The sequence below is a fragment of the Trachemys scripta genome, chromosome 2 (assembly GCF_013100865.1).
Source record: "Trachemys scripta elegans isolate TJP31775 chromosome 2, CAS_Tse_1.0, whole genome shotgun sequence".
Classification (NCBI taxonomy): domain Eukaryota; kingdom Metazoa; phylum Chordata; order Testudines; family Emydidae; genus Trachemys; species Trachemys scripta.
In genome coordinates, this window is record NC_048299.1 from 96,585,347 (window position 1) to 96,611,690 (window position 26,344).

Here is a 26,344-nt window from a genome sequence, read left to right on the forward strand (position 1 = left end):
ATAGATCATCTGTTTGGGAAGAGGATTTTTCTAAGAGCAGAAGGAATCTCTTCCTATGATATCAAGCACCGGGAACAGACCTCTGATAGTGTCCTGGTGAGAAAGGAGAAGCTGTCTCCAGCCCTCTCCTTGTTTCCGCACACACACGCCTTATCAATTAGTTACGATGTGAGAGATGTGTACATTTCACCCAGGGTGTTGATGATGCTGTGACAGGCACGGAACCACCTCCTTTTCAGCCATGCAGCAGATTGCTGCTGTAAGACGGAGAGAACAAGAGTGAATAAATGTAAAAATAAGATGCCAAATCCTGAAAAGCGTTGAGAACTGAATTGGGGTTAGCTTGATTGTGTACACAGGAACTGTATGGCTTTCCCCCCCTTTCTTCTTGCAGTGATATTAACTAAGGTAGCACATTTTTCTGTAAAATAGTTCAAAATAATCGTCTTTCATATGGTAGCTGGCTGCGTATAGATTTGGCCAATTCCCGAAGTCCTCACTCAGGCACAGTGGTCATTTTCCTTGAATGAAAGCTGCAAGATTGGTAACTTAGGTTTTGACCACCAGCCCAACATCCCGTAAGCCAATTTTGCCAGGAGATGAGTCAAGACATACATTACTGTAGACGCTCACTTTCCAGGAAGAATGAATTGACTAACTTCTGAATTATATTCATCCTTTTCACTCCAGCTTTAGTGTGAGCTCCCTCCCCTCCCTTTGGGAAGCAGGGAATTTTCCTGGTCCGGAGGCTGGATGATTCTATTTAGGATTTGCTCAAACAGTTACTTGTAACTGTGCAGATACCTTTCAGATTTTTCACATTCTTTAACTTCAGTTTACACTATGTTGTTAATCATTGATATTTCATTTTTCTCCCTTGTAGCTGTCTTTAAGAATTCAGGATTTAAAACCTTATAGTCACATCCGAAGTTACCGTCAGAATCTTATTCTGATCTTATTTACACCAGTCTAACTCGGGTGATGACAGTGGAGTTACTCTTGATTTACACAGATGTAAGTGAGAGGAGAATCAGGCCCAGAGTATTTAGAAGGGTATTCCATGTACTTTATTGGAGATAAAAACTTGAGACCAGAAGTTAGAGATCTTTACATGAAAAGGCCTATAATTAAAAGGAACATCTGGTTCTGACAATTTTCAGAAACGATGGGCCTCTAGTAACATTTTTTGCTTTAAAAAAAAGTAAAATGTCCATTTTGGTGGATTTTTCTCGCAACATTGTTTGAAACCTACCTTATGCAGTCAAATGTTTTGTACATTTCCATTTAAAATGTATTTCAGAATACAAACTTTCCTGACACCTAATGGTTGATTTCTTTACTGCTGAACATAGGGAAATAATCAGTAAATTTTGAGTAGGAGAAACTTCCAGTGTTAGATTTTGCCATGACTCTCACAAGTGAAACATGTTTACTAAGGAATTATTCCCAGAGAATGAACGGACTGAGGACTACTCTTCCTGTACCTCCAACAATTACACACAGTTCTCACCAGAGACACTAACAGGTCAGTCCCAGACTAGAGTTTCTTGCCTAGGCCAGTTGCTCACCTAACTGAAATCTACTGAAGAACTGATTTTCATAGTGGTCTACAACTGACAATGGATTGCTTTTGATGAAAAGCGAAGGGATAGATTTTGCATGAACAACAAAGATGTAAATGGAATCAAACTAATTCCCTGATTTAAAACCAACTTTTTATGATTACTAAAAATTCACAATGTGGAATCTGACTATTATAAATAATACTCAATAACTGTAGTAAGTGTAAGCCAACTACAGTTTGCGCTGATTCTTCTGATGGCAAATAGTACAAACATGATTCCTAGCATCAGTGATTCCCCAGGGATATTGACTATAATTGAACACTTTGAACCATCATTGTTCCTGCTTGTTTTTATTTCCGTAAGATCCAGTTTAAACACTGACTCTTGTGCCTTTTCTCTTTCGGTCAAATGTTGTTATGGTTGATCAGTCAATGCTCCCGTTGAATTACTCAAAGTATATATTTTGAGAGCCTGTTCTGCACATCTATTTATCTTAGGTAATTTGCATGGCACCCATTACCATAGTATATGAGTGCCTCACAGTCATTAATGTATTTTCATCACAACATTCCTGTGAGGTAGGGAAATGCTATTATCCCCATTTTTTTACAGATGGGGAACAGAGAAGCTAAGTGACTTGCCCCATGTCACACAGGGAGTCAGTGGTGGAGCAGGGATTTGCATGCACAGCCATTTAAGAGTCCAGTAGCATATTTTACAAGAGTAATTGTTCTGGCATCCTTTTTCAAACATTCCCCCCTCCATCCTGTAAAGATGGTTGCTTATTAGTAGTGCTGTGTCTGTAGGTAAGGATGAAAGATGCTATATAAGTGTAAGAAGTTATCATTTATATTGAAACTTCATATTTTTTTAATTGTACAAGCATCTGTCTCAGCAAAACATGTTAAAGTAGAAATGTGATAACTATCATGATCTTTAGCACTTTTAATGCCCAGATCGCAAAACATTCTACAAAGTTGTAAAGTATCATTACCACTGTATTTTACAGCTGGGGAACTGTAGACCAGAGAAGCGAAGTATTTTGCCAGAGTTGCCCAGCAAATCAATGTCAGATCTGGAAACTGAATATGGCTCCAGGCTTCCACTCTTGTATCTTATGCTCTGGACTACACCTCCACACTGCTAATTATCACTAGAGCTGTATAAGAAGGACCCAATCCTGGAAGGTACTTGCGTGCCTTTTGTAAATACAGAATGTCCTCAAGTTCAACTCCATGTAAGATTGGATTCTAGTGAGAAAGAGAAACGCATGAATGATTTTAAAAAAATTGATTAAATTTGAAAAAAACTTCCCTATCATCTTAGTGATGAATCTAGTCCACTGTTTTGTGGCTGAAAGGGTTGGGATGAAGGGAGTGAAAATCAGCGTGGGAACGACATTGAATACAATAGATCAAGGTGTCAGTCAGTCAGACATAAGTACAAGTCTGTGTGTACTCTTAAAATGAGAACATCTCATTTTGAAACAGACCAGACCAGCTTAGCAATACACTACTCTGCTGTTTGAAAACATGCAGGATCCCTAACAAACGAGAGCAGCGCCTTGGCAATCAACAGGAAATATAATCAACGAACTCTATTGCTATCACTTTTGAAGTAAAGCAGACAAATTCTGATGCAGCCTGTGCTTCCAAGTTGCTGTTAGATCCTGGCACAATGCCACCATACTTCACCGTTTCCATCTTCCTTTCGCCTCCTCTTCCTCTCCCCCCGTAACCTGAAGATTTCTAAGGTCTGCCCAGACCCCAGTGTACAGACTCATACTCGGTACAGTTAAGGTGACTGGAAAAAATGTACTGTGTTCATAAGAGAGAGATCTTCTGAAATGTACATGGATGTGCTGTGGGTGGCAGCAGAGAGCATCAAATATTCAAGCAAAACCAGGCTGGTCCCAGAAGTCAAGAAGAATGACATTTACAAGATTAGAGGTACATTCCAGATTAAAGATAGGAGATAGACGGACACACACAAATTGGCAGACTGATTCTGATCCCATTCCACTGATGCAATTCCACCTAATTCAGTGGAGTTACTCCTGATTTACACCAGTTTAAGTGAGAGTAGCACTTGGCTCTGACTCTTTTTTTTTTTACATGGGAATGAAATCGTCTCGTAGTGTGTGATTTAAAAAAAAAAAGTATGTTGTGTATATATACAAACACATACATACAATTTTATAAGGATATTATTGTGGACGAGTTCCTGATGTAGGACAGCATGTCCTCAGTAAAAAGTGTAGTAGGTGTGGTGGTTCTGCTTTTTAAGCCATATTTCTTTATTGCGCTGTCAAATTGTTATTTGTTTGAGACGCTGTTTTTCCACCACCTCAGTGCTGATTACAGAGTTTATTCACTGATTGCCCTAATTGCAAGCAAATGAAATTCCACCTACTTCCACCAAAAAAAAAAGGAAAAAAAAAAAAAAAAGAAATTGCGCAAAGGGGTCAATGAAAAACGTCACTTGCCAAATACCATTTGTCATCAACTTGTGGCTTTGTTTACTTCTCACATCTCTCTCTCGTACCAAACTACCTTCCCCCATAGTGGTTGTCCACATACACATTTCCACTGTAATAATGACACCAATCTTAATTCACACCTTCGGTAGAAGTCTGTGTATGGACACTTTCTGATTTAAAAATAAGAGTCCTATTTCAATAAAAAACAAAATTGAAATAGGACACTTATTCCAAAATACAATTTAATTTTGAAATAAGAGTGTCCATACAGACTTGCACTGAAATAAAAAGGTTGTTATTTTGGCGCAAATTTATATGTAGGCCAGCCCTAAGAATGCTATGTGACTAGCCTCAGAAAAGAGGTGGGAATGAGGCAGAGATCTTGATTTTAGTATAGCTTTTGACATACTCATCACATTCTCATAAATAAACTAGGAAAATGTGGTCTAGATGAAATTATTAAAAGGTGGTTGCAAATCTGGTTGAAAAGCCATATTCAAAGTGTAGTTATCAATGGATCACTGTCAAACTGAGGGATGAATCTAGCGGGGTCCTGTAGGGGTCTGTCCGGGGTCTGATGATCTTCAATATTTTCATTAATGACTTGGATAATGGAATGGAGAGTATGCTTATAAAATTTACACACGATACGAAGCTGAGAGGAATTGCAGGCACTTTGGAGGACAGGATTAGAATTCAAAATGACCTTGACAAGTTGGAGAATTGATCTGAAATCAACAAGATGAAATTCAATAAAGACAAGTGCAAAGTACCACACTTTGGAAGGAAAAATCAAATGCACAACTACAAATGGGGGATAACTGGCTTATTGGTAGTACTGTTGGAAAGGCTCTGGGGTTATAGTGAACCCCACACTGAGTATGAGTCAACAATGTGATGCAATTGTGAAAAAGACTTATATCATTCTGAGGTGTATTAACAGGAATGTTGTATGTAAGACACGGGAGGTAATTGTCTCTCTCTACTCAGCACTGGTGAAGCCTCAGCTGGAGTACTGTGTCCAGTTTGAGCACCACAATTTAGGAAGTATGTGGATAAATTGGAGAGAGTCCAGAGGAGAGCAACAAAAATGATAAAAGGTTCAGAAAACCTGATCTACGAGGAAAGGTTGAAAAACCTGGGCATGTTTAATCTTGAGAAAAGAAGACTGAAGGTATGTCTACACTGCAATTAGATACCCATGGCTGGCCTATGCCAGTTGGCTCAGGTCTGCGACTGTTTCATTGCAGTGTAGATTTGCAGGCTTGGGCTGGAGCCTGAGATCTGTGATCCTCTCATCTCACAGTGTCCTAGAGCCTGACTCCAGCTCAAGTCTGCAAATCTATACTGCAATTAAGCTGCCCCTCAGCCTGAGCCCTGTTAGCCCACATCAGCAGGCATGGACCAACTGCAGGTTTTTAATTGCAGTGTAAATATACCCTAAGGGAAACCTGATAACAGTTTTCAAATATGTTACGTGCTGTCAGGAGTGGCGCCAGGGTTTTTGCTGCCCTAGGCGGCAGCGCTCCTCCTCTGAGCATTTGGCGGCGGGGGTCCTTCCGCTCCACGTCTTCGGGGCACTTCGGCGGCGGGTCCCGGAGTGAGTGAAGGATCTGCCGCCGAATTTCTGCCGAAGACCCGGAGCGGAAGGACACCCCGCCGCCGAATTTCCGCTGAGGGCAGCAAAATGCCGCCCCCCAAATCCTGCTGCCCTAGGCGACCACCTAGGGTCGCCTAGTGGAAGCGCCAGCCCTGCATGCTGTTACAAAGAGAATGGTGATCAGTTGTTCTCTATGTCCATTGAAGGTAGGACAAGAAGTAATTGGCTTAACGTGCAGCAAGGGAGATTTAGGTTAGATATTAGGAAAAACTTTCTAACTACAAGGGTAGTTAAGCTCTGGAATAGACTTCTAAGGAAAGCTGTGGAATTCCCATCACTGGAGGTTGTTAAGAGCAGGTTGGACAAACACCTCTCAGGGATGGTCTTAAGTATACTTGGTCCTGCCTCAGCACAGGGGGCTGGACTAGAAGACCTCTTAAGGTCCCTTCCAGCCCTACATTTCTCTGAGTCAATAGGAAATGTTAATGTGAGCCAACAAAAGGTTTCCTAAAACTTTACAGGACTGCTCTAAGATAATATCTTGACTTAATGTCTTCTCTGAAACTAATCCAGAAAGTACTGGGGAGAAGATTGTTCTTCACTGAAGTGAATGTCAAAAGTGTGTGAGCTATTACAAATAGTTCAATGGCTAGAAAGGAAGACAGCCTCTGTCTTGAGAACAGCATGACCTTATCTCATTGGTGTCACTTAGTAATGGCCTTCATTTCTGATGGGAATTCAGAGCTATGTTTGCCAAATGCTCTGTTTTTTTTTTCCTGCATCCTCTTGTCTGTTGAGGACTACATGTTTAAGGATCTATCCTTTTATTTTCTGTATTTTCTCTACGTTATCTTAAAGTAAAGGGTATTGTGTTCTCAGTGTGTTGCCCACCTGTTTTCAGTTCTGGAGAAGCGGTGACTGGGGAAAGGGGATTAATAGCCAAGTTGCTGGTCTGAGCATATTGAGAATTGTTGGATCAGCTGACAAGCAGTGATGCTGGAACAATTTTTATAATGGGGGTACTGAAGGAGGAAACCATGGATTGTTATTACTACTTCAAGCCAGGGGCTGTAGCAGCACCCTAATTCCAGCACATATGCAGGCAAGCCGTCCAGAAATTCTCCTGGCATGGTCTAAAGGCAAGCAAAGCACCAAAAGGAGCATGGACAACATCCCTGATCCTTCAGACTTTAAAATCTTTGGCTAAGTCTTTATAGGATTGGGTACAAATGAGCAAGAACAGCGAAGTTGTTGACATGCCTGCACATACACAGCCCCAATTCTGTCTGCTGCTGTCTGTCTGAGTGGCAGAGTTGTGCACTAGGGAGTTTTTCGAAGGCTGGGAGGAAGAAATTCCCCTGAGCGGGCAGTGCAGCAACAGGAATTTGCTGCTCCACGGCCAGTCCTACATTCTGAAGGCTGAAGTAGTATTTGCAGCATCTACAGCCTGCCCTGCGCTGGGGCAGGGAAATGGCCGTTTGATCTAGGTAGTGTCTCAGCCGTATCACCAAATCTCTGCTGCTTGGCAGTGCACAGAGAGCTTCTGTGGAGCAGGGTGTCTGGTTAGCACACAGGGAAAGCAACCCCAGCGTGGGCCCTTGCCCCACTCCCTGAACAGTAGAACCACCCCAATTTTGCTGCTAACAGAGCTCTTCATGTCACAGGAGAGATGTGGCCAGATGTTCCCTATATTGTGTTAATAGATTACTGCATTTAATAGCATAAATGTGCACATTCATATAACTGCATCCTTAATATTAATGCAGCATTAGGCTTACACAGTTATAAAAAACAAACTGGGAAATAGAAGTTAAAATTCCTACAGCAACATTAACTGTCACATGGCACATGTGTAACCTCACCTATTCCTGTTTTACTGTTAAAAGAGCACCTAATTTAGTGTTGTTAAATATATACCATAAAACAGGAATTCTCAAACTCCCATTTATGCCATAGACTTTGTGTGACCTTTGGCAAATCACTTAGGCCCAGATCCACAAAGGTATTTACAAAAAGAAGAACAGGAGTACTTGTGGCACCTTAGAGACTAACAAATTTATTAGAGCATAAGCTTTCGTGGACTACAGCCCAGGCTCCTAACTTCAACTGATTGCAATGGGAGTTAGGAGTCTAAATATTTTTCAGGATCTGGGTCTTAGTCTCTCAGTGTCTGTAAAATGGGAACAGTAGTACTTATCTACCTCACAGGGTGGTGCGAGGATAAAGACATTAAAGACTGTGAAGAGCTTTGAGATCTACTGATGGAAAGTGTGATATAAGAGTTAGGAATTATTATTGTTAAACTTAAGACCTAATGTACCACACTGAATATTCAAACCCACCTGGCATCCCAACTTCATTTTGATCAGCAGACCTAGAAGGGATTTTTATTCTGATAAACCAACCTGCATCCCACCTGACTGGCATGCATCTCACCAGTGGTACATGTTCCCACAGTGTCAAAACAGCTACCACAGAATACTCACTAATGAGCAATGGGGCGAGTGAATATTGCTGGAGGAACCTCGGGCCTGATTTACACTCACCTATGTCAGTGTAAATCAGAAATAGTTCTATCAAAGCCAATGCAGTTACACCAACATGTAAGTGATGTGAGAGGAGAATCAGGCCCCTTAAAACATTTGAATTTCCTGGCTTTCTTTATCTTAGTTCAGTGATTTGAATGTCATATGAATGTAGTTTTTTGATGTTTGCATTTGATTGATTTTAAGACTGGAAGAACATTCCTGTGCTTAATCAATAACGTTACCTTTTTAAGGCTGGGATTTCCAAAGTGGTCTAAGGGCATCAGGTGCCCAACTCCTGTTGTGCAGAGCCCTTCTGGCTCTGACGCAGGACTGGAATGTTGTAAAAGAGTTTGGGTCTTCTGCTTAAGATCTTGGCTGTTGCCTACTGAGCAAGCTTAGATGTGTGTGGGGTCCCATGCGGAGCAGATAAAGCACACGACCAATGTGGTTGCAAGCTGAATCGAATCCTGTTTATTACAAGCTTTCTTTTATAATCTTTTTCAACATTACATAACACAATTAGGCTATAATCACACATCTACGGATTGGACGAGAAGGAGAATCATGCGTCTATCTCATGTACAGCCCCACACCGATTGGTTCAACCATTCCTTACATAAGGCCATGATTTATTACCTTGTTTACTTGCAAGGCCATGAGCCGTTGCCTGGCAAGTGTCCCATCGTGACCCTTACCTCCTCATGGAACTTTCCATTAGGTTGGTGTAGGGATGATACATCCCCACACCTCCCCCCTTTTTCTTAAATAAGGCCTGTAGGAGGGTCCAACTAACATTAGGACAATTACTAGCCGCCTGACTACTCTCTTCGAACCTATAAAACTGATGACAGGTGACATTCAACAACTGGGAAATATATAGAGAACTATTAAAAAACATAATATTACATAACTACCCACGAAAACCATTGGGGTATAAATAAGGATAGCCAATAAGATATATCCTAACGGGATCCGATGGGGTGGCCATGGACAAACAAAAAGGCTTCTTGGCCAATCTGGTTCGCCCAGGTGTCCCAAACATTTTGTCGTGGGTTAACAAAAGGTACAGAGTTTGGACATACAAAGACCCCTGCTCCTATAATAAGGAGTCCGAACAAATAGAAGCACAGTATTATCAGGTGTCTAAGTTGTAGCAAACAACAAGTGCAAGTCCGGTGCTGTGTGGTCGTCATCCGGCTCCTGCGTGGCGGCGTCGGGCTCTTCAGCAATTCGTGTCTTGAGCCACGGCCGGACCCACTTCGCTGGAACCCACCGGGGACCCGCATCGGTGGAAACACATGCATATCCCCGTCCCCAGGTTAGTAAATCCACAGGGCCCTTCCATTTCTGCTGTGTATAATCAAACCATCTGACTGGGGGGCTTACCGCAGGTAACTGGTCGTGTTTCATAATGCCCGAGATGTGTCGGACAACTGGTGGAGTGTCGTGCGCCCCTACCTGTAACCAGTTGAGGACATAGAGCGCCTTAAAGAGATGGGCATGTGGTGTGTGCATGAGCGGGTCGAGGGCAGTTCCCCCTTTTTGTTTAAGCAAGAGCGTTTTAAGAGTAGTGTGAGAGCGCTCAACGATCGCCTGGCCGGTGGAGTTACCAGGGACGCCAGTAAGGTGGGAAATACCCCAGAGGGACAAGAACTGGGCCGTACGACGAGAGACGTACCCAGCACCATTATCAGTTTTAATAGAGGCTGGGACGCCCATAACTGCAAAGCACGCCTGCCAATGCTTAACAATGTCCCGGGAGCCAGTACTGGGCAACGCCGTGGCCCATAAAAACCCAGAAGAGGTATCAATCATAACATGGAGGTGTTTAAGGGAGCCAAATTCAGAAAAAAAGGTGATATCGGTTTGCCAAATTTGGAGGGAAGACAGACCGCGAGGGTTCACCCCTAATGGGAGGGACGGTGGGAGGACATGCTGTTGACAACTGGGGCAGGATGCCACAACAGCGCGGGTGGTGGCTAACGGGAGCCGGAATTGACGGGATAGGGCACGGGCAGATTGGTGGAAGAAGTCATGGGAGATACGAGCCTGGGCAGAAGAGTCGGGGACGTGGACCGAGCCAACCAACTGATCAACAAGCATATTACCTTCAGCAAGGCCGTCGGTGATACCGGAATGGCTATGGATATGCATTATAAAATAAGGACAGGAACGAGCATCGAGAAGATGCCAAAGCTGAAGGAGGGCTTGCCAAAGCTCAGGGTTAGACACATGTTTAAGAACTGACCGCTCCAGACGGCGAGTCACCCCTACCGCATAAAGGGAATCACTTATAATATTAAGAGGCACATTAGGCCATTTGACAAAAGCACGGATGATGGCACGAAATTCCAATACCTGGAGAGACCCGTTAGCCACAACCGTCTCATGATGCCAGGTACCAGCGTCGCGCCATAAAAGACCGGCACGAGCCGCTCTACCACTAGCATCAGTGAAGACAGTAAGGCCCTGAACCGGGGAGGAACGTTGCATGAGCACCTTCTCTAATGGGATTGTGACAGAGAGGAGAAGATGAGAAGGGTAGTGATGAGTGACTTGACCTGTATAACCAGATAATGCTACAGCAAAAACAAAATCATTAACAAGAACATGAGCATACAACGTAACACTAAACGGTATATAAAGAACATCAGGTTCTGAACCAGTGATAGCAATCACACGGGCGCGGGCTATGACAATGAGGGATGCGATGGCTTCTACACAAGTAGTAATGATTTTGGTGGGTTGAGAGGATGGGAAGAGCCATTCAAGCCCAATTAACGGATCTGGTAACTGAGGGATCCACTGAAACAACAATGCCTCCAGAGACGCATCCCTTGAGAGAATTGCTAGTGAAATGGGAGAATCGGGATGAACGCGGCCAGAATACCGATGCGCGAGTTTATCTGTGATCACTTGCAGGGCGGCATGGTGTTCGGGTAGCAATACGCGGGGCTCACCGGACTATGGCCACCTTTTAATAAACGCAGTAGCGGAGCGAGATCAGCATTAGAAATGCCGCAGAGGCCACGGACCCACTGCAGGTCACCGACAAGCCGCTGGATGTCATGTAAGTTACGCACGGTAAAGTCAATGGTTAGTTTCTGTGGCCGTACAATAGAGTCAGTGATATGCATACCCAGATAAAAATATGGCACTTGCTGTTGTACTTTATCAGGGGCGATAACAAGACCAGCAGAGCCCAAAGCAGTAGTGATCTCAAGGATAGCCGTATCACAATCGAGAGCGGCCCCGGCGAAAAGAAGGTCATCCATATAGTGATAGATTACCCATTGAGGATGTGCAACATGGAGTGGTTTGATCGCCCAGGCAACATATAGTTGACAGATGGTGGGTGAGTTTTTCATCCCTTGTGGTAACACAGTCCATTGATAGCGCTGAATAGGCTCAGCTTTATTGATAGAAGGAACGGAGAAGGCAAACTTTTCTCTGTCTGCAACATGAAGCGGAATTGTAAAGAAGCAGTCTTTTAGATCTATGACAAGTAAGGGCCAGTTATGCGGGAGCATTGTAGGGGTAGGCAGTCCCGGTTGGAGAGCTCCCATGTCCTTCATAACAGCGTTCACCGCATGAAGATCATGGAGTAAGCGCCACTTCCCCGATTTTTTGGGAATAGTAAAGATGGGGGTATTCCAAGGGCTCACGGAGGGTTCAAGGTGGCCCTTGCTCAACTGTTCCTGGACCAATTCTCGTACATGGGCGAGCTTATGGGCTGGAAGCGGCCACTGAGCGACCCATACCGGAGTAGAGGTCAACCACTCCAGCTGCAGGATCGGCCACCCCTCAATGGCCGCTAAGCAAAAGGAGAAGTCTGTAGTACAATCCCCCACTGGCTTAAACAATCACGTCCCAGCAGCCAGACAGGGGCAGGGAGAACATATGGTCGCACTTTTGCTTTCACCGCGGGCTCTCCCTCATCAAAGATAGTGATAAAGTATGTGCTGATACGGGTCAGTTGGGTACCTCCAATGCCGCGGACCGACGACGTGGCGGTTTGTAAGGGCCACGACTCGGGCCAGTGCTGAGCAGGCACGATGGTCACGTCGGCCCCAGTATCTATAAGGGCTTCATGTTGGAGTTGGCGTCCGTCTGGACCAATGAAACACACCTTCCGTAGTGGCTTTCGTTGCATAACTGTCATGGCGAGGTTTATTTGCGGCGAGTCGGTGGATCCAAAACCACGGGGCCGCGTTCTACCGCAGCGGTAGAAGGCACTGTGCCCTGGAAAGGGATCAACTGTGCAATGCGAGAACCCGCCACAATGTTAACCGGCGGGAAGAGGGCGCGGACCATGATTCCGATATTCCCGGTATAGTTGGCATCAATAAGGCCGGGCAGCCCAAAAACACCTTGTTTGGATGTAGAGGACCGGCCGATTAAAAGAGCGCTAAGTCCGTAGCCCAAGGGGCCAAACACAGTGGAGGAAATAACATGTACCTTGTCATCTTCCAGCGTTACATCTGCTGCAGTGGCCGGGTCCACTCCGGCACTTCCTCGGATGGCTCCGGAGAGGTATTCCAAACAACCGGCCTGCCGTTGGGCGCTCGTCGTCCCGTTTCCCGGCAATGGGGTGCCGTCTTTCTTGAATCGGGACCGGCAATCAGAGGCGTGGTGTCCAAATTTATCACACCGGTTACAGACACCGGCAAAAGCCTTTGGCCGATTCTTGGTCCCTATTTTATTATTTCTTGTAGGGCATTCACGTTTTAAGTGTCCAGATTTTCCGCAGGTAAAGCAAACCCCGGAGGGCCGGGCAACGCCCTTTTGGCCACGGCCCGTGCTTACCACCAGGGGGTGCAGCGCCACCGCCAACGCAGACGCATGGGCCTTGGCGTGCACTTCCGCCTTTTCAGCCTCTTCGTACACGGAGGCTCGATTACAAGCTTCGATCACTTCCATTAACGAGGCTGTTTTGGGTAGTGTTGCCAAAATGCGATGACAGACAGGGTTGGCGTTTTGGATGGCTAAATCAAGCCCTACGGCAGCTTTTGCTTCCGCCGTTAAATTGGGGGAATGATCGATTGCCTCCCGTAACCTATCCAAGAAGGTGGAATAGGGTTCGGAGAGGGCCTGGGTAACTTTGGCATACGGGGGGATTGGCTTACCCATTTGTGGAACTTCCTTGAACGCAGCCAACGCCAGTCCCTGTGATTGCTGCAGGATGCGCGGGTCGAGGCGCGCCTGGAGTTGTGGCTCCACATAGACCCTTTTTCCCATAAGCATGTCCTGGGTCGCGTAACACAGCGGATTATCGTCAGGTAAGTCTAGGTTACGCACTATAGCCATCTCGACGCGCTTCGCCCAGTTATCCTTCCACAATAATTGCTGTGTCGGTGTTAAAAGCGTGTCAGCAAATTTCACAGAATCATAAGGGCACATGGCCTGCCCAATAAATATCTGCTCGATCAAGGACTGCACATATGGGTTATGCATACCATATGACATTATAGATTTTTGGGCCTCCCGGACAAGCTTCCAATCTAAGGGAGCCCATTGCCACTACTGGATAAGCCTCGGGCGCAAACTCCCCCTCTGTATGGGCTTCCCTAATAAGTCTGTGCCAACGCCTTACGGGGTCCGGGGGGCCCGAGCCGCCCGGGATATTGTCCGAAGCATGTCGCAGGGTGGAAACATCGGATGAGTATGCCGGAGGCTTTGGAGCAAATGGGTTGGCGACATCCAGTGGCCGGTGCGTGGACACGTTATCCCGTCCAGTGCACCCAATCGCGCAGCCCCACAAACCACAACGAGGACAGGGGGTAGCTACATCATCCGCCGGAGGGATCTTATCCGGTGGCTTTTTCCAATATGTCCTTTCAAAGTTAGATAAGCCTGGCTCCGCCATTCTTTCCAACCTATTCCGCAACTGCTCACCCTGCCCCGGGAACTCCATCCGGAACTCTGGGATACAAACATCATTGGTGACAGGAAAGCCAGGCTGGTTCAGGGCTCGCAATGTGTGGGACTGCGGGGGATGGCTCTCACCGGCCAAATGGGACAACTGATTCAGCATGTCCTGTAGCTGAAGGCCCTGTTTGTACATTTCCGCCCGAAATTCTTGTAACTTATCCCCTTCTGGGCTCGAGACCTCCATTTTATCCGCGGGGTCGTCCGGTAATGGGACGATACTAGGATCAACTTCGGGTGCACTGGGGATGAGTGGTATGATAGTGTCCACACCCCCAAAGAACTCACGGGCTCCCACCGGCAACACATAAGGCGGCTCCTCTTTTGGCCGAAAGAGGTCATTAATGGCCGACTGGACCTCAGCTTCTGCCGCAAACGTCTCTATCAGTTTCTTAGATTTGCACCATATTTGGCTCAATGACACGGCCTCCTTGTTGCCGTGAGAGACCGACTCCCAGAGGTCAGAGCCTAGACTTTCCCAGACTGCCTTATCAAAGACAGTATGTGGTGTAACAAAAAACCCGTGTCTCTGCCCCCATTTCAACAAACGGGACAACGCGTCAGAGGGAAGCTTCTCTCCCCGCTTTTCAGCGATGCGTAATAAAAAATCATGCACCGTCTCCTCCTCTGCAGACAAAGCAGAGCCCATTTTATCGAATGCAGCCGCTCACCTGTGAGCTCACAAACGTCTCTCTCGGACGACCAGGAGCCGATATCCTCCGGTACCTCCTGCCGCGGCTGCAACCTCCGCCTTTTCTCACCGAATGCTTCAGTCGGCTGCCTCGATGTCCAAGCCGAATCACGTCGGGGTCACCATTTGTGGGGTCCCATGCGGAGCGGATAAAGCACACGACCAATGTGGTTGCAAGCTGAATCGAATCCTGTTTATTACAAGCTTTCTTTTATAATCTTTTTCAACATTACATAACACAATTAGGCTATAATCACACATCTACGGATTGGACGAGAAGGAGAATCATGCGTCTATCTCATGTACAGCCCCACACCGATTGGTTCAACCATTCCTTACATAAGGCCATGATTTATTACCTTGTTTACTTGCAAGGCCATGAGCCGTTGCCTGGCAAGTGTCCCATCGTGACCCTTACCTCCTCATGGAACTTTCCATTAGGTTGGTGTAGGGATGATACATCCCCACAGATGTGGGTTTGGTTTGGTGATAAAGTACAAAGCGGTTGGGTGGAAAAACAATTTGTTTTAAAAACTTGTTTGTAGACATAGGCCCAGATTCGTAGGTTTGGCTCCACTCAGTCTTTCAGTGCATAACTGACTTAGGAAACTAGTGCCCAGAGTTTTAAAGCTATTTAGGTGCCTAAGTCCTATAGAATAAATGAGAGTTAGGTGTCTAACTAAATGCCTTTAAAATTGGGCCCTAAGTCTCACTTTCAAAAATGATTTAAGCACTGAGGTGTCTAAGTGTCATTGAAAGTCAATCAGACTTATACTCCTAAGTGCTTAAGATGCCTTTGAAAAAAAGACTTCGGTTCCAAGTCAATTAGGCATTGCAATGCAGAGCAGAGCAACAGCTAAATATCTTTAAAACTCGGGGGCATGCTCCAGAATGAACACTTCGCTGGGGATGGGGTGGGTATTCCACCACTTGTAGTTTTTAAGTCAAGACCGGATGTTTTTCTAAAAGATCTACTCTAGCTCAGACAGCTGTAATGAGCTTGATGCAGGAATTACTGGGTGAGGTTCTATGGCCTGTGTTATGCAGAAGGTCAGACTAAACGATCATAATGGTCCTTTCTGGCCTTAAAATCTAAACCGCTATATGCTTTCAAAGTTCAGCCATTTTTAGTTCTGTATAGGAAAAATGGTTGATTCATTTTTTGGGGGGGGATGGAGATGTGCCCCTGCTTCTTCTTCTCCAGCTTCATATAACTCAGCAATGGCTAAAAGGGCTTCCTTCAAACTTTCACCAAAAAAATCGCCTTTTGTCTGAGATCAAGCATAGAAAATGTCAGTCCAAGAAGAACGCTTTGGGCAAGTGAAAGCGCAGAGATTACAGATACTGATTTGCAGCCTTAATTATAGCATTTGTACCAAACATATCTTGCGTTGTGAAGAGAGATAATAAACACCTGGCTCAGACTGTGTCAACACTTCCATTTTAAATCATATTTGCCAAGCTGAAACTTCTTTGCATTCAATCAAGTGACCAGAGAGTTTATGGATTAATCCTTTCTCAAGCAGTCAAGGCTAGAGTAAAGCGCATGCTATTAGTGCTGTCGATAAAGAATTATGAAAAGTCTCCTGCAACAATGCAGGGAGTTTGGCTACCTTAAAATAAGCAATCGGTTCCAACTCTCTTATCTGTGCCCCAGCTGTAAAATAGACATTCTAGGCCTAGGCAGGAATAACATAGGTACACAATTAGTTCTGATGCTTTTTTGAGAAACAAAACATACTTTTGCTTTTGATTTCTGACTTCTATACAAACGTATATTGTTCCTGTACAACCAGACACAAAGCTTCTTTTAAAATTGGAGATTTTGTAGGTATTTTAACTATTTAATCTACACTAGTGTCCTATGAGAGTTTGAGGAAAAAAACATGTTTGAAGATGGTTTGGATAGTGTATAAAATGAAATTGCTGTGTAGTTATTATGGTGCTTGATGATACTGCTTTGGATCAAGGGATCATTACCCTTGAGCTCAAAGGAGAATCCATCTCAAAGCCTGTCCTTGAGAGCAGACTCACTTCTGTTTTCCAGCCTGCTTTTTAGGGGCTTGAATATAAGGCATTAGGGACTTTTGTGTACTTTCACTGAGTTTGGATTACTTCCAGGGATCCAGGGGAAGAACTGAGTTCCTTGTTTTCCCATATAGTGTTTTATTTTTTTGTTTCCCATGCGGTTCATTGGCATACCCCTAATACAGCCCTTGTTTCCCACAGTTTCCAGTGTGGCTGCAGATCATCTCCAAATAGAACGTCTTTTTGCGCTTGGGCTGGGAGGTGTTGTACATGTTACCTTCCTTCTGATTTTTTCTTAATAACATGTTGAGATAAAATACAGCAGAAAGGTAAATTGACAAAAGCAAAGAAAGCCACAGTTTAAAGGTGAAACACAGACTAAGTCATCTTGTTCCTGTAGGTATAACTTAAGTTCTAGAAGATGTTTATGGAACACTTAACTGTGAATGGCCTTGGTTTTATTGTTTTCAGTCATATCTGTAATAAATCTGCAGTGTAGTTCTTATGCATGAAGATAAGGAGGTGGGTAGAGAAAAGAAGTGACAGGATTAACCCTCCACCTAATGTTTCTTTGTCCTGAAGTGTTGTCTTCACCACTGAAATTTTTTAAATGGACTAGTGGTATTTTGTAAAACATGAAGATCAAAGAAAATACAGATCTTCAAATATTTGCCTCCTCTAAAAAGAACCATCACAACTTTCCGTTCCTGGAGAAAACTCAATTCCATTAGCCCCAGTTCTGCCCTCAGCTGGACACGTGTAAATTCCACTGAAGCTAATGAGTGACACCAGTGTAACGGAACTGGGCTCTGTCATTTGGGCTCAAGTCATTTCAGATACTTGGGTTCTTTTTTGTGCAAACGTGAATTGTTGCAACCTCTTTCTGCCCCCCCATGTCACTTTAGTATGTTACAGAGACAAGGTGGCTGAGATAGTATCTTTTATTGCACCAGCTTCTGTTGGTGAGAGAGACAAGCTTTTGAGCTTACACAGAGCTCTTCCCTCGGGGCAGGGACCTATTATTTTATTTATGTATTGAGTGCTATGCATACCTACTGTATGATGCTATATAAATAACAATATGTGCCAAGGTCTGGGATCTTGTTGCTACTTTGTGACTGCCATGGTGAAAGTACTGTTCTGTCATGAAAAGTCTTATGTGCTCATATGTGACCTGACAACCTTGAATTCAGGGAGGGAGGGATAGCTCAGTGGTTTGAGTGTTGGCTTGCTAAACCCAGCATTGCAAGTTCAGTCCTTGAGAGGGCCACTTAGGGATATCTGGAGCAAAATCAGTACTTGGTCCTGCTAGTGAAGGCTGGACCCAATGACTTTTTAGGGTCCCTTCCAGTTCTATGAGATAGGTATATCTCCTTATTTAAAAAAAAAAAAAAAAAAAAGCTTGGGCAGTTTAAAGAACCTCAGGCACAATTATTCCCTTATGGTACATATGGACTTTACTGGAAAATTGACTTTTGATGAAATTACATCAACATTAGTACATTTAACCTGTTACTGGTTAGCATGAACAGGCTGCAAGAAGAGCACACATAAACCTGGGGGTGGGCAAGGTAATTAGGGTGGTAATCTTATTGCAAGGAAAAAACATTTCCCTGATCTCCTGTGATATCAGGATCTTGCTTTAAAATGTCTGCTTCTCAGGGGAAAAAGAAGTTTTAAACGTCTTTAAGTATCCCATGCTATAAACACTTCCTCAGGAGGGAGTGTGCTGTGACCCTCGTGTGTGAAACTTACGTGGGTCACTTCCCCTTCCCAAGGCTTAAAAAAATATAAGCTCATTTGGCTGACCCATGCAGTTCCTGTGACTAAAGTCCTTATTTGCCTTGAGGGACTCATACTGTACTTGACCTTCACAGGTGAATAGATGTCGAATTAAGCCAGTATTGGGCTGACCTTTATATTTCCTTATTATAAGTAAACTTTATGCCCCATCACCTTTGCTTTAGTCTTTTCATGCTTCTTTGGCTAAAGACTACATAGCATCACACATGCTAAAAATATTTGCTTCCTGGTAATCATGTGGTACATTGTAGATTGGTAGGCTAAGGGTCATATACCATCCTAGACTCCCATGATCATCCTACATTGCAATCAATGGACTGAAGGCAATACTTCTATAGGAATAATTTAGATAGTTGACATTTTTTGTACTCCGTTTCAGCTGTTCCCTCTTTTTTTTTTTTTGCACGCACCTTAACCATATGTTGCACAGCCACATCTCACATACACCTTTTAGATAGAGATGTTCATGACTATAACACACTTCATTTGGACAGAAACTGTTTCTTTGAGACAGAGGGAGCTGTGATCTAGTTGTCCTGGCACAGAATTGGATGTTAGGAATGCATTATCCCAAACCTGATACTGACTTCCCTCTGTGGTCTTGTGTAAATCACTTAACATACTCTGCCTTTGTTTCCCTGCTTATAAAATGGGAATAACAAAAACAGTACTTCACAAGGGTGTGATGAAGATGTATAAGTTCAAATGCTTGGAAAATAAAATATCCAAAATATTATGGTGTCTTTTCAAACCCTTGGCTTTTCCCCCTTTATTGGTATTGTCCTAGTATAATAATATTGCCCACTTAACCCTTTTGCTGCCAGCATCTACCATAGCAGGACATGGCAACCTGCAGTGCACTTGCTGTTAACAGCTAGGATGACCAGATATCCCAATTTTACAGGGATAGTCCCGATTTTTGGGTCTTTTTCTCACATAGGCACCTATTACCCCCCACCTCCTGCCCTGATTTTTGACACTTGCTATCTGGTCAGCCTATTAACAGCTCACTGAGGATTTTAGCACCTGGATATTGCACTGATTGGTGCGCTATAAAGGCCCATGAAAAGATTTACCATGTACATATGGGAGCACATAGGGCAAAATGCATCTCCCTGTTAGACAGCGCTGAAGTGGTTAAAGGAGTAGCACTTAAAATAATCCACTTTTAGTGCTCCAGTCACAAAAACAAAACTGAAAATTTAACTGGTAAAGGAAGGTTATTAAGTTTGCCAGAAAATGTAACTATCCAGTGACTTTGATATTTTTGTCAAACTATATTTTATAAATTAGCAGAGCCATTCTAAAAATAAAGGTCTCTTACAGAAATGAATTTATTAAAGAACAGTTTTGGTGTAAAAATGGATGGCCAGGGATGGTCCCTAGCCTTTGTTTGCCAGAAGCTGGGAATGGGCAACAGGGCATGGATCACTTGATGATTACCTGTTCTGTTCATTCCCTCTGGGGCATCTGGCATTGGCCACTGTCAGAAGTCAAGATACTAGGCTAGATGGACCTTTGGTCTGACCCAGTATGCCATTCTTATGTTATGTTCTAAAAATTAAACATCCAGGCATACTCTATTGAGAAATTGTGCAGAATATAATAGGAATGAAACCAATAGAATTCTATAGAAGCTACACTAAAAACCCATATAATTGAATAGAAAAAAAAATCTCTTTCTACAGTTTTTTAAACTGTCCTTTAAAATTCTATAGCTGGAATAGAATTTTCCATAGAATGGTCCAAAAAGCCTATAGGAATGTCCTCATTTTAATTAAATTCTACAGAACTTCTCCATAAGGTGCATGTGCACTCAAGAATCAGAGTAGAGTGTTTGTAGTTCAGTGGCACTTAAAGATCCCAAACAGGACCAGGACTCTATTGTTCAAAGCAACACATGAACATAGAGAGAAACACCAGTATGGCCCTTAAAGTTGAATTGAACAGCTTATGATGAGCCAAGATCTAAGTTTAAGATTTAAAGTTTCTCTCACAACGAAACCACTTGCAAACTACAGCGCTCCATAGACAGCTGCAGGGAATGTCAAGGTAACATCAGTGGGCGTAGGATCAGGCCCATTATGTTGTATGGGAAACACGGATCATTGGTCTACGGTCTTGTGTGGTAAGCAAAGGAGGAAATAATTCCCCCCTCCCATTTTATTTGAAATTATAATTATCTGTATTTTTAAAGTGCATACACATATTTTCTGCTAAGGAAAAATTCATCCCAGTGCAAAGAGCTTGTGTAAGGCTCTCCATACCATTTTACACCCTTAATGTGTGATTCTCGTGTAGCATGCAGGGGCCTGTACATTATTGAATTCAATTATTAGCAATTTAGGAGTGTTTGAAAAGCTCTTCTGCTTGCCTTTGAACAGGTTTACACTGGGTCATCTTTTGATTAGCTTAATTCTCTGCAATTCTGCACTGCTAGACTTGAATTGATGAAGACCTCTTGGAGAGTGCACCATAGACCCCCTGCATGTGGTGCTGGGAGTCAGCCAAAAGCAGTTCCTGATTCCACCAGCTCAGTTATACTTTTGAAACAAAGGGATTTTTTTTTCTTTTTGGAACAGTGTTCCTCTGGGAAGGATTTGAGCTATGGTTCCTGGGAGGGGAAAAATCTACTTGAGAACTAATCTGGATAATTGTTTGTGTCACCATTTAAGAACGTGAAGTGAATTTACTTCATGCAAATGATACTGACACTAAATAATTAGTTTCTCTGCCAGCTACAGATTAGTTGTTGTGAAGAATGTCACGTTATATTTCTTTCTGTAAGAATTACTTCATCTAAATTTGAATAAGACAGAAAATTTATGATGGAATCATAATTTAACATCTCTGGTTAAGTTTTTGTTGCTGAGTAGGGGATTTAGATGCACAGCTCCCAAGATAAAATAGAAATTTTGTGTCTATAACTTACTAGTCACCTTTGAAAGTCTCTGCTTGGAACAGTAACAGTGGGTAGAGCCCTGCACAGACACTAAATTTATATCCGCAGATGCGGATACCCGCAGATATAAAGGGGGTAGCCGAGGAGCTGCAGGGCTCTACCGGGAACGGCAACAGCGAAAGCAGCCGCACGTCTGGTCACTGCTCGCAGGAGCCAGCACCCCACGCAGGCAGCTCCTCTAGCGTTACTGTACCGTCCCCAATTCCACCCAGTCGGGTTGGCACCAGGCTCAGCGGCTTGCACACTCCTGGACTAGCGTGACCAGGGACAGCTGCTGCTGAGCCTGGTGCCCACCCCAGTGGGCGGGGTTGGGAACAGTACAGCCACACCAGAGGACCTGCCTGTGCGAGTTGGGTGCTGGCTCTTGCGAGCAGCGGCCGGACGTGTGGCTGCTTTCACTGCTGCCATTCTTGGTGGAGCCCTGCAGCTCCTCGGATATCTGCTTTATGTCTGTGGATATCCACATTCATGGATATAAATTTGACATCCATGCAGTGGTCTAACAGTGGGTAAGTCTACACTGCAATAAAAAACCTGTGGCACTGAGTCTCAGAGTCTGGGGCTTGGGCTGCAGGGCTAAAAATTGCAATGTTGACATTCAGGCTCAGACTGGAGCCTGGGCTTTAAAACCCACTTCCTTTGTGGGGTTTCAGAATCTGGGATCCAGCCTGAGCCTGAACATCTATACTGTCATTTTTAGCCCTGCAGACAAAGCCCTGTGACCCCAAGTCAGCTCATCTGGCCTGCTGTGTCTGTGCCAAAGGTCTTTTATTGCAGGGTAGATGTACCCAGTAAGTAAAACAGTTTAAAGTAAAGAAGCAGAAAATCTATCTCAGAGACTTTGGGGAATACATATTGGTTATTCAGAAATTGTCAAGTATTTATATATTGCCAGCAGTGAGTTAAGTGCTTTACAAACAAGTGGGAGGACAGTGTTTCTGACACAGTTGAAGTAAGATTTCAGAATAATTGGCAGGCTTCTTGGCAGTCTCAGAAAGGGTTGGGAAGTTCTGAACTGACAGGGAGACTTGAGTGACTAGTAACATTAGTAGTGTTCCATGTTGAGGTGCTCCGACGAATGAATAAGAGAAGTTTGAATTACTCCATCTTCTGCTTTACTGGCTCTGTGGAAGGAGAATGCCAGTGCCCAGGGTTGTTAACCTGCCTAAATTCCCTTACCAATTCAAAAACCAGACAATGATATTTCAGACTCTGACATGATATAGCACTGCCTTACACTGTTAGTTCCAAATATTAAAATACATCACTTAGTACTTGTTTTTCATACCACCTCTACAGGAACAAAAATTGATTGGGGGAAGTAAATAAAAGGGCCAGGTAGTAGGGCAAGGGTCAAAGCAAAATGGTTTTTCATTCAAACCTAGATCTCCAATAAATTCTTCATAGGTTTTCTTTCTTTCTTTCTTTCTTTCCTTCCTTCCTTCCTTCTAGATTTTGGATTAGCCAAAATAGTAAACTGGTAACACCATCTCTGGTTGCATTCTTTTCATGTGGCCTACAAACAATTAATGCCAACTCACTTCCCCCTCTGTGCCTCAGTTTCCCTGTCTGTAAAACGGGAATAAATTATGCTGACCTGCTTTGTAAAGCATTTTGAATGCTACCAATGAAAGAACTATAAAGAAGATAGATATTATTATTATTATTATTAGAAAAATACAAAGCAGATTGGGGATATGGCCCAGTTCCCTCCAAACTCCCACTTCTAGTGCGCACAAACCACTCACTGTGGGAAATACTTGATCCCTCTTTAAAGTGCTGACCCTAAGGAGAGTCAGCTTACATACTTCTCATTACCTCCCAGCTGTGAGTGCTCCTCTGAGCAGCCTCTGAACCTGTGCTGGGAGTAACCCCCCAGAACCAAAGCTGCTGTCTAGCTTGGATGCAGTGTTGTAGTAGTAGGGGCAGTGTACAGCAGGGGTGAGGGGACCTCTTCTAGGGCACACGATCACTATACCTGCCCGTATAGATTTATTTAATCTTTTCCCTTTTGTCCCTCTTCCCTCTCTGATATAGGATTCCCCCCCACCCATCCGAAACTATTTTAAATTGTGCCTGCGATATTTCTTTCATGCGCTATATTTATTATGGCTTGTTTGTTTCCTACTTCCTTCCTTTGTGTTGTGTTCCTTCCATTGCCCAGATCTCTGAGCTTTATTTGCCTCATTTCCTTTGCTGCTTTCACAGTACATTATGATTGTTCTCTCTCTCTCTCTTTTCTATTTTTCAATAGCCTGCTCCTCTCATAAAGAACATATAATGGACAATTAGTACCAATGAGAACAAAAGATGACTTTCTGAACCATGCACTGGCACTTATAATTTGGGTTATTAAAATTATTGGAGGTGGGAGGCAACCTTTTTGTTCTGATAATGTCATTTTTCCTCCCAGTACTGTAACCTTTATACATGTCAAAAATAAGGATGTTTCATATTAATTTTCTCTTTGAGGGTAGGCTGCCTCATAACCACCTCTCCACCTCCACATCCATGCACCAGATATATTTTCTTACCTTATTTAGCTGACAGGAACGTAGTACAGGCCCAGTTTTTCAAAGCTGAGATGGATGCAGTGGCACACATTCACTTGTACCTACCTATTTTTCGGTGCAAATACCAAATGTATGCACAAATGTCAGGCATATAGGCAGGTAAATGGCCCACTGGGTACCTTTGCCCCCCTCCCCCTTACCTCTGTTGCTTTCATCTTAATTTAGACTCAAATCCTTCAATGATATTCACACCGTGAACCCCCCTAGACGTCGAGTGTTGCACCATGCATGCAATGGTTTCTGCTTCCTCAGAACAACTTCCAGGATTGAGGCCTCAGAGTGTAAATTCTTCAGGGTGGGGACTTTGCACTCTTGTAAATAATTTGCAGGCTAGTGATGTATTGGGCCCAAAGTTGAAGCTACCATCAGGCCTTGTGACCTCATATGTTTTTGTAAAGTGCCCTACTCCTCTATGGTGCTCCTTTTAGGTGCTGCTAATCATAACAATCAACTGAACCATTAGTGTCATTTTTAGTTGCTTCTGTGATGGAAAATTCAATTTTCAATCAAATCTTTGGCTTTTTGAGTCCCAGCTCTAATGCTAAGACACCACTCACTCTTCCACAGAGTTGTCCACTCTCCAAAGGCCTGTGAGGAAATTGGTGCTAGACAGACCAGGGTGACGTTTCAAACAGAAACATTTGATTGTAACTGTTGTAAGAATACCGTAACACGGCTTGTGCAACCCCCTGCTGACATGTTTGCCTAACACCGAAACCCATGCTAGGACCTTGCTCTGCTCACCAGTGCAATGTGCGGCCAACCTTTCAGCAGAGAAAGATGATGGAAATACAGCCCTGGCATTCCAACCAGTTGTGTATAAAATGGACACTTTACACCAATCTCCCTCCCCCCACCCATACTCATACTGAATATTACTTCTGAGTGTTACACTCACTGTATGCCTGTGCCTACTACAGTCATCAATCATTGTATTGGAATATAATGCAAGAACACATCCAAGGGAAGTAAGCTCAGGTATTAGTGAAATTCTAGTCCTGCTACTAGGAATTACTGTAGTGCAAAGCTTTTGTAACAGAAACTGAAGCCAGGTGAAACTAGCTTGGCTTTGGGTTTCATTATGAACCTTCAAATTTGGGCCAGTTTCCCAAATTTTTCAGGAAAACTGGTTCACTTTTCATGCAAAACAATTTAAAGTTTAGGCAGAAGTAAGAGCACTTAGTTAGACATTGAGAGCAATGACTTTTGATATTGTTACACTGTAAACATGAATGCCCAGACCAAATTGTTTTAGTACAAACACTGGGGTTTTTCCAGTAAAGGAAATTCTGAATTCTTATGAAGACTTGAGAAGACGGTAGCTTCTATTTAAGCTCCAGCAAGCTACCTGCATGTGGGCTTTCCTATGTTGCCTGGACTTTTAGGTGAGAGTTCTGATTGCAGGAAGGGTGAGTTTAATTCATTTTTAATGACCTATGGCAGGTTTCTCATTGCTTCAGACCCTTCAGGTTGCATGCTTGTGAGATCATTCATTTTCTCTCCCTACTAAGCTAAAGTCACAATCTCCCTGATCAAGATTTTCCAAAGTGACTAGTGATTTTTGGGTGTCTCGGTTTTTGGGTGCCCAACTTCGGACAGTTTGGGTCTGATTTTCAAAGGGTGTGTGCTCAGCTTTTTCTGAAAATCAGGGCCCTTTAAACAGTTCTTAATTTGGACACCCTTAATCATAGTGACTTTTGAACACCATGGCTGTTGTACTGAGCTGTCTCACGCTGAGCTTGATCTATGTTACAAAAAGTTATTTTAAAAAGCACTTTATTCTCTAAGGTGAGCAAGAACTGGATTTTCAAATTAATCTAATTAAAGTAAAAAATTAAATGAATTCTGTGAGAATGACAGCTGTGAAAGCTGAAGTTCTCTGTATGGGCGCAGAACAGGTACAACGTAGACGGCAGCAGGACAAGCGTGGCAGTGCTGCCCCACTCCTAACCTGGAGAGATCTACAGATGGTAACTTAGCCTTCATGGTCTGTTCTCTGCTGATGGTGCAGATGATGCCAGTTGCTAATGTTTCTGTGATGTGATTGCGAACACATGTGTGGTAGGAACAGTACTGACCCCACATAGGCTATCAAACAGCTGATCAGTGATGAAATATTGGTTACTACTGACCTGACTAGAACCAGGCACCTAGACGTGAGCAAACTGTTGAAATTCTCAGCTGTGA

General features: G+C 43.7%; 1 protein-coding gene across 4 annotated transcripts in view; it reads left to right on the top strand.

Moving 5' to 3' along the window:
* Nucleotides 1–26,344, top strand: part of RAMP3 (receptor activity modifying protein 3) — a 52,527-nt gene that overhangs the window by 1,389 nt on the left and 24,794 nt on the right. Inside the window, exon 1 of one of the 4 annotated variants that reach the window (XM_034761296.1) lies at nt 1,367–1,525. The exons of the other annotated variants lie outside the window; for them this stretch is intronic. Within the exon in view, the coding sequence (XP_034617187.1) occupies nt 1,426–1,525 (100 nt within the window). The 5' untranslated portion in view covers nt 1,367–1,425. Of the gene's footprint in view, nt 1–1,366; nt 1,526–26,344 lie in introns of those variants that run through there. 4 annotated transcript variants of the gene reach the window in all.